The sequence below is a fragment of the Balaenoptera borealis genome (assembly GCF_965194805.1).
Source record: "Balaenoptera borealis genome assembly, chromosome: 18".
Classification (NCBI taxonomy): Eukaryota; Metazoa; Chordata; class Mammalia; order Artiodactyla; family Balaenopteridae; genus Balaenoptera; species Balaenoptera borealis.
Window position 1 is genome coordinate 54613329 of NC_138877.1, and position 9195 is coordinate 54622523.

At 39.1% G+C, this 9195-nt stretch overlaps 1 protein-coding gene across 1 annotated transcript; it reads right to left on the reverse strand.

The window, feature by feature from the left end:
• Positions 1-5403: 5403 nt before the first annotated feature.
• LOC309615853 (cyclin-dependent kinases regulatory subunit 2) lies at positions 5404-6054 on the reverse strand. Its single transcript, XM_082365813.1, has one exon. The coding sequence runs from the start codon at positions 5940-5942 to the stop codon at positions 5703-5705; it is 240 nt and encodes a 79-aa protein (XP_082221939.1). The 5' UTR covers positions 5943-6054; the 3' UTR covers positions 5404-5702.
• Positions 6055-9195: the final 3141 nt, after the last annotated feature.

Below are 9195 nucleotides of genomic sequence, written 5' to 3' on the forward strand. Positions count from 1 at the left end.
ATATTGGCCTGTAGTTTTTTTTGTGTGTGTGTGACATCTTTGTTGGTTTTGGTATCAGGGTGATGGTGGCCTTGTAGAATGAGTTTGGGAGTGTTCCTTCCTCTGCTATATTTTTGAAGAGTTTGAGAAGGATAAGTATTAGCTAAATATTTGATATCTCTAAATATTTGATAGAATTCACCTGGGAAGCCATCTGATCCTGGACTTTTGCTTGTTGGAAGACTTTTAACCACAGTTTCAATTTTAGTGCTTGTGATTGGTCTGTTTATATTTTCTATTTCTTCCTGGTTCGGTCTTGGAAGGTTGTGCTTTTCTAAGAATTTGTCCATTTCTTCCAGGTTGTCCATTTTATTGGCATATAGTTGCTTGTAGTAATCTCTCATGATCCTTTGTATTTCTGCAGTGTCAGTTTTTACTTCTCCTTCTTCATTTCTAATTCTATTGATTTGAGTCTTCACCCTTTTTTTCTTGATGAGCCTGGCTAATGGTTTTGAATTCGTTTATCTTCTCCAAGAACCAGCTTTTAGTTTTATTGATCTTTGCTATCATTTCCTTCATTTCTTTTTCATTTATTTCTGATCTGATCTTTATGATTTCTTTCCTTCTGATAGCTTGGATTTTTTTTTTTTGTTGTTCTTATTTCTCTAATTGCTTTAGGTGTAACGTTAGGTTATTTATTTGAGTTGTTTCTTGAGGTAGGATTGTATTGCTATAAACTTCCCTCTTAGAACTACTTTTGCTGCATCCCTTAGGTTTTGGGTCATCGTGTTTTCATTGTCATTTGTTTCTAGGTATTTTTTGATTTCATCTTTGATTTCTTCAGTGATCTATTGGTTATTTAGTAGCATATTGTTTATCCTCCATGTGTTTGTATTTTTTAGAGTTTTTTTCCTGTAATTGATATCTAGTCTCATAGCATTGTGGTCGGAAAAGATACTTGATATGATTTCAATTTTCTTACATTTACCAAGGCTTGATTTGTGACCCAAGATATGATCAATCTATCCTGGAGAATGTTCCATGAGCACTGAGAAGAAAGTGTATTCTGTCGTTTTTGGATGGAACGTCCTATAAATATCAATTAAGTCCATCTTGTTTAATGTGTCATTTATAGCCTGTGTTTCCTTATTTATTTTCATTTTGGATGATCTGTCCATTGGTGAAAGTGGGGTGTTAAAGTCCCCTACTATGACTGTGTTACTGTCTATTTCCCCTTTTATTGCTGTTAGCATTTGCCTTACATATTGAGGTGCTCCTATGTTGGGTGCACAAATACTTACAATTGTTATATCTTCTTCTTGGATTGATCCCTTGATCATTATGTAATGTCCTTCTTTGTCTCTTGTAGTAGTCTTTATTCTAAAGTCTATTTTGTCTGATATGAGAATTGCTACTCCAGCTTTCTTGTGATTTCCATTTGCATGGAATATCTTTTTCCATCCCCTCACTTTCAGTCTGTATGTGTCCCTAGGTCTGAAGTGGGTCTCTTGTAAAAGCATATATACAGGCCTTGTTTTTTGTATCCATTCAGCCAGTCTGTGTCTTTTGGTTGGAGCATTTAATCTATTTACATTTAAAGTAATTATCGATATGTATATTCCTATTACCATTTTCTTAATTGTTTTGGGTTTGTTATTGTAGGTCTTTTCCTTCTCTTGTGTTTCCTGCCTAGAGAAGTTCCTTTAGCATTTGTTGTAAAGCTGATTTGGTAGCTCTGAATTCTCTTAGCTTTTGCTTGTTTGTGAAGGTTTTAATTTCTCCATCGAATTTCAGTCAGATCCTTGCTGGGTAGAGTAATCTTGGTTTTAGGTTTTTCCCTTTCATCACTTTAAATATGTCCTGCCACTCCCTTCTGGCTTGCAGAGTTTCTGCTGAAAGATCAGCTGTTAACCTTATGGGGATTCCCTTGTATGTTATTTGTTGCTTTTCCCTTACTTCTTTTAATACTTTTTCTTTGTATTTATTTTGATAGTTTGATTAATACGTTTCTTGATGTGTTTCTCCTTGGATTTATCCTGTAGGGGCCTCTCTGTGCTTCCTGGACTTGATTGACTACTTCCTTTCCCATATTAGGAAAGTTTTCAACTATAATCTCTTCAAATATTTTCTCAGTCCCTTTCTTTTTCTCATCTTCTTCTGAGACCCCTATAATTCGAATGTTGGTGCGTTTAATGTTGTCCCAGAGGTCTCTGAGACTGTCCTCAATATTTTTCATTCTTTTTTCTTTATTCTACTCTGCAGTAGTTATTTCCACTATTTTATCTTCCAGGTCACTTATCTGTTCTTCTGCCTCAGTTATTCTGCTGTTGATTCCTTCTAGAGAATTTTTAATTTCATTTATTGTGTTGTTCATCATCATTTGTTTGCTCTTTAGTTCTTCTAGGTCCTTGTTAAATGTTTCTTGTATTTTCTCCATTCTATTTCCAAGATTTTGGATCATCTTTACTATTACTACTCTGAATTCTTTTTTAGGTAGACTGCCTATTTCCTCTTCATTTGTTTGGTCTGGTGTGTTTTTACTTTTCTCCTTCACATGCAGTGTATTTCTCTGTCTTCTCATTTTGCTTAACTTACTGTGTTTGGGGGTCTCCTTTTTGCAGGCTGCATGTTCGTAGTTCTCGTTGTTTTCGGCATCTGCCCACAATGGGTAAGGTTGGTTCAGTGGGTTGTGTAGGCTTCCTGGTGGAGGGGTCTGGTGCCTGTGTTCTGGTAGATGAGTCTGGATCTTGTCTTTCTGGTGGGCAGGACTGCGTCCGGTGGTGTGTTTTGAGGTATCTGTGACCTTATTATGATTTTAGGCAGCCTCTCTGCTAATGGGTGGGGTTGTGTTCTTGTCTTGCTAGTTGTTTGGCAGTGGGTGTCCAGCACTGGAGCTTGCTGGTTATTGAGTGGAGCTGGGTCTTAGCATTGAGATGGAGATCTCTGGGAGAGCTAGGGCTTTTTGATATTACATGGGGCTGGAAGGTCTCTGGTGGACCAATGTCCTGAACTCGGCTCTCACACCTTAGAGGCTCAGGCCTGACACCCAGCCGGAGCACCAAGACCCTGTCAGCCACACGGCTCAGGAGAAAAGGGAGAAAAAACAAGAAAGAAAGAAAAAAAATAAAATAAAGTTTTTATTAATATATATATTATTAAAAATAAAAAAAATTAAGAAGTAATAAAAAGAAAGAAGAGAGCACCCAAACCAGTAAATAAATCCACCAATGACGAGTGCTAAAAACGATACTAAAAAAAAACAAAAAAAACCCAGAAACGTACAGACAGAACCCTAGGACAAATGGTAAAAGCAAACCTATACAGACAAAATCACACAAAGAATCATACACATATGCACTCACAAAAAGAGAAAAAGGGGAAAAATATATATATAAAAAAAAGGAAGAGAGCAACCAAATCAATAAACAAATCTACCAGTGATAATAAGCTCTAAATACTAAAGTAAGATAAACATAAAACCAGAGGCAAATTAGATGTAGAAAGCAAACCCCAAGTCTACAGTTGCTCCCAAAGTCCACTGCCTCAATTTTCGGGTGATTGGTTGTCTATTCAGGTATTCCACAGATGCAGGTACATCAAGTTGATTGTGGAGATTTAATCCGCTGCTCCTCAGGCTACTCGGAGAAATTTCCTTTTCTCTTCTTTGTTTGCATAGCTCCTGGGGTTCAGCTTTGGATTTGGCCCTGCCTTTGCATGTAGGTTGCCCTCTGGCAACTCTTCTTCACCCCGACAGGAGGGGGTTAAAGGAGCAGGTGATTAGAGGGCTCTGGCTCACTCAGGCTGGGGGGAGGGAGGGGTACGGAATGCGGGGCGAGCCTATGGCGACAGAGGCCGGCGTGACGTTGCAACAGCCTGAGGTGTGCCATGTGTTCTCATGGGGAAGTTGTCCCTGGATCATGGGACCCTGGCAGTGGCGGGCTGCACAAGCTCCCGGGGCGGGGAGGTGTGGCTAGTGGGCTGTGCTTGCGCACAGGATTCTTGGTTGCTGCAGCAGCAGCATTAGCGTTTCATGCCCATCTCTGGAGTCCGTGCTGATAGCCGCAGCTTGCGCCCGTCTCTGGAGCTCGTTTAGGCAGTGCCCTGAATCCCTTCTCCTTGCGCATCCCGAAACAATGGTCTCTTCACTCTTAGGCAATTCCATACTTTTTCCTGGACTCCCTCCCAGCTAGCTGTGGCACACTATCCCCATTCAGGCTGTGTTCACACAGTCAACCCCAGTCCTTTCCCTGGGATTGGACCTCCGAAGCCGGAGCCTCAGCTCCCAGCCCCCACCCTTCCCGGCGGGTGAGCAGACAAGCCTCTCAGGCTGGTGAGTGCTGGTTGGCACCAATCCTCTGTGCGGAAATCTCTCCACTTTGCCCTCTGCTCCCCTGTTGCTGTGCCCTCCTCTTTGGCTCCAAAGCTTCCCTCCTGCCCACCCCCATCTGCTCCAGTGAAGGGGCTTCCTAGTGCGTGGAAACTTTTCCTCCTTCACAGCTCCCTCCCAGAGATGCAGGTCGCATCCCTATTCTTTTGTCTCTGTTTTTCCTTTTTTCTTTTGCCCTACCCAGAGACGTGGGGAGTTTCTTCCTTTTGGGAAGTCTGAGATCTTTTCCAGTGTTCAGTAGGTGTTCTGTAGGAGTTGTTCCACATGTAGATGTATTTTTGATGTATTTGTGGGGAGGAAGGTGATCTCCACGTCTTGCCCTCTGCCATCTTGAAAGTCCCCCCAAATTCACAAAGCTGGTCAGGAGAAGTGCTGGAAGTAACTCCTATGCCTGTGGCTCTGCTTAACCAGTTTAATACCTCCTGTGTGGAGGCCATTCTCCAAAAGCGGTGGAGAACTGAGGAGAAGAGGAAAGTCACTCGCTCAACAATAACTCTGGAATACGTACACTTACACCTACATCTCCTAATATAGCTTTATAGTAACTCTTAAAATCAGTTTTGTGTATAATAATTTGCTAGGGCTGCTATAACAATGTACCGCAAACTGGGTGGCTGAAACAACAGAAATTTATTGTCTTACAGTTCTGAGGCTAGAAATCTGAAATCAAAGTGTCAGCAGGGTTGGTTCCTTAAGAGGGCTGTGAGGAAAGGATCTGTTACAGGTCTCTCTCATTGGCTTATAGATCATCAGCTTCTCCTGGTGTCTCTTCACATCATCTTCCCTTTATGCATTTCTGTCTCTGTGTCCAAATTTTCTCTTTATTTAATAAAGACATCAGACATATTGGTTTGTGGTCCAGCCTCATGACCTCATTTTAACTTGATAATGACTCTATTTCCAAGTAAGATCACATTCTGAGGTCCTAGGGATTAGGACTCTGACATATATGTTTTAGGACTCTCAACAGAACTATAAGAGATTTTTGTTTATTGATCTGATGGTGTCCTGTGACATTGCTCAGCTCACTTACTAGTTATAGTAGAGTTTTTTTTTTTTTTTTTTGCAACATACAAACTTTATTTAACAAAAGTAACAGGTAAAGTCAAACAGGCACTTACATTAAAAGAAAATCTGACTAGAAGAAATTTTAAACACCTTACAGTAACCTACTTGCAGTTGCACTTAACTGAGCTCTGTTGCTGTGAAGAATACAGCTCATGCACAGGAATGGATGAACACTTTGTACATTTTTCAAGTATTCACTGAATACTACCTTATATACACATATACATTAAATTTGAAAAAGATTTAATTGATGATCCCCAGATATACTTCATTTTTGTTGATCTTTTGGAAGAGGTCGTCTAAAGAGAAGAATGTGTGGTTCTGGCTCATGAATCATGTAATGAACCCAGCCTAGACTCTGTTGGACACCAAGTCTCCTCCACTCCTCTTCAGACATCAGATGGGTTTTGGGTACTTGTTTGGAAAGTTCTCTGGGTAACATGACATGCCGGTACTCGTAGTGCTCATCGAAGTACTTGTCCGAGTAGTAGATCTGCTTATGGGCCATCCTGCGGGAGGGCGGTGGGCAGCACGGGACTGGAGCGATGAGGCGCGAAGAACGGGCGCAGGCGAGCGACACGTCCTCGTCAGGTGAAGGCAACGACTCGACTGAGACCAACCGACCGTAAGCCAAACGAGTCCGGTTTCTATAGTAGAGTTTTGTTGTTGTTGTTCTTAGGTGCCTTGGGGTATGCTACATTGGCAATCAAGTTGTCTGTGAATAGGCATCATTATCTTTATTTCTTTAAAATCTGAATACTATTGAATTCTTCTTCTTGACTAATTATAAATGCTAGAGGGGCTTCCCTGGTGGCGCAGTGGTTAAGAATCCACCTGCCAGTACAGGGGACACGGGTTCGAGCCCTGGTCTGGGAAGAGCCCACATGCTGCAGGGCAACTAAGCCTGTGTGCCACAACTACTGAGCCTGTGCTCTAGAGCCCTCGAGCCACAACTACTGAGCCCACATGCCACAACTACTGAAGCCCGTGTGCCTAGAGCCCGTGCTTCACAACAAGAGAAGCCACTACATTGAGAAGCCCTCGCACCGGAATGAAGAGTAGCCCCCACTCGATGCAACTAGAGAAAGCCCGTGCAGCAATGAAGAGCTAACACAGCCAAAAATAAATAAATAAAATAAATAAATATAAATGCTAGAACTTCCAGTATGATAATAAATACGGGTGGTGGGAGTAAACATCCTTCCCTAGTAGAGGAAAATTATTTCATTTTTCAACATTATGCATGATGTGAGCTACAGATTATTTATAGATATTCTTCATTGAATTGATTGTTTCTTTCTATTGCTTGTTTATTCAGAGTGTTTTTATCATCAAAGAATAATAAATCTGTCAATATATTTTCTCCATCCATTAGTATGATCACATTTCTTTTTTTAACATGGCATTTTATATCATGAAATACATTGATTTTTCTGTGTTGAAACAGCTTTGCATTTGTGAGGTTATACTTGGTTGTGATGTATTATGATTATTATATATTTCAGGGTTCAAATTGTTGATATACTGTTGAAGATTTCTGCAATCATATTTATACTGGATATTATTTTTTTTGTGTGTGTTATCTTTGTCTTATTTCAGGATAAAGTTATTGATGAACTCATTAGAGTGAGTTGGGAAGTTTGTATCTTTTGAATAGATTGTGAAAAACTGGTGTTATTTCATTCTTATTGATGCTAAGTAAAAATCATCAGTGAAACCATCTAAACCTGGATTTTTCTTTTTGAAGACTTGAAACTATTAATTCATTTTTTTAATTTATGGAGGAATATTCAGAATATATATTTCTTTTTGAATGAATTTTGGTAATGTGTATCTTTCAGGGAATTTTTCCATTTTATCTAGATTGTTGAATTCATGAGCATAAAATTCTTTTTACTGTTTCCTTATTATCATTTCAGTGTCTGAGGAGTGAGTAATTATGCCCCAGATTTCATTCTTGAGGTTTATAACTTGAATCTCCTCTCTTTTCCTGTCAATTTAGCTAAAATATAAAAATATGGGTATACATATTTTTAAAATATGTGATAGAAATTTGTTAATAATTTTCTTATAACAATAAACTTATGAAATAACTTAAGAAAAGCTTAATCATAGAACTGATATAAAATGCCAATATTTGAAAAACATTAAAAATTCATAAGTATAAAATTCAAATTGAAACAGTTTTTACCTATATATATATACAGATAATAAAATAAAAACCATTGCTTTTGAAAATGGGACCTTTTATCCTGTTGAAAATATGTGTAAATGTGCAGATTAATTAACTACATAATTCCAGTTTTTGTAATTAGCTGTAAGGAAGTCTTACAAATATTTATACATCAGCAAGCTTGTATTAATGTTATTTACAAGATTTTTTTAAGTTGAAAATTAAACTCTAGGCAAAGCTTAACTTACAAAAGTATATTATGTATGATGATTTTGTTAATGTGTTAATTCTTCAAGGATGAATTAAATTTTCAGAATTCCTTTATTGTGCCTCTCATGAGTATGGGCACAATAGAAGATTCTCGAAGGACTTCAGAAGGTAGAAAAGCAGCCATTTTGTAGTACACACATGTTTTTGCTGGTCACCTGCTTGATGTGAAACATACCTGGGACCACAAGTGCTCTTTTTTGAAGTTAAACTTTTTATTTCATTGCTTGTATTGCTTCAAAATCCAGGTCATGGCAAGATCAGGACATATATAAAAATACCTTGGGAATGTGCAGTCTTAACCACTGGACCACCAGCGAAGTCCCTCTTCCATTTTGTATAGGTGTTTACAGCTATAAATTTTCCTTTGAGTACTCCTTTTGCTGGTCTCACAAGTTTTGGTATGTTGTGTTTCATATTTACCCATATCAGTGTATTTTCTAATTTCCTTTATGATATTCTCCTTGGTTATTTAAGAGAGTATTGCTTGACTTCCACATAAATTTTCCAATTCCCCCCCCCCAAAAAAAACCTTATGATACATTAAATTCTCCAAAATTACCAAAAATTGCAATAAGAGTAACACTTCCATTACTGGAGATTTATTATGCAAATAACATAAAATGAAAAGATGAGAAAAGGTAACACCAATTTTCTGAGTTACAGTTTATTCTGTACGACTAGGGGCCACAAGTTCAGACTGCAGAGCTGCAGCTGGAAGCAGACCCTCCAGTTTGATTCTGGATGATGTGGTGATACACCACACACTGACCAAGATAACTAGAGCTTTGAAAATAGTAAAAAGAAGACTGATTTCCAGGGGCAGGATTTTAAATAAGATGCAGGTGGCCCAGGACATAGAAAGTTTGCCAGATTAAATATGGTACATTAGTGTACCATGTTCACATTAGTGTTCATGTTCACTTGCTATCCAAGCAAAATATGTGTGGTCGGTCTTTCACTCCTGATACAGCCTTGACATGGCTTGTGGTTACTCTGCCTTCCTATGGATCCTCCTTCAGCTTCCCTGACTCCTGGAATGTGCATGTGAGTTTAGCTCCATTAGTAAGTTTCCTGGCTTCTGTAAGACACTCTTCATATCAAGGTCAGAGGGAACAAGACTGGACACGGATTTTAATCTGTCCTCATGAGGTGCAGCTCATGCTCAGAGGTCCAGCCTGCTCATGATCTCTCCTTTCCAACTGCTCGCCTTGTGGATTTTAAGCTCCAACATCAGACTCAGAGACACCAGCCTTGCAGTGGCTGGTGAACCACATCTCAAGTTTCATAAGCCAGTTCCCCATGAAAGACAGATAAATGA

What these genes read in the sequence shown, in the direction of transcription:
- LOC309615853 (XM_082365813.1), bottom strand. Translation starts at nt 5,942, where the DNA reads ATGGCCCATAAGCAGATCTACTACTCGGACAAGTACTTCGATGAGCAC.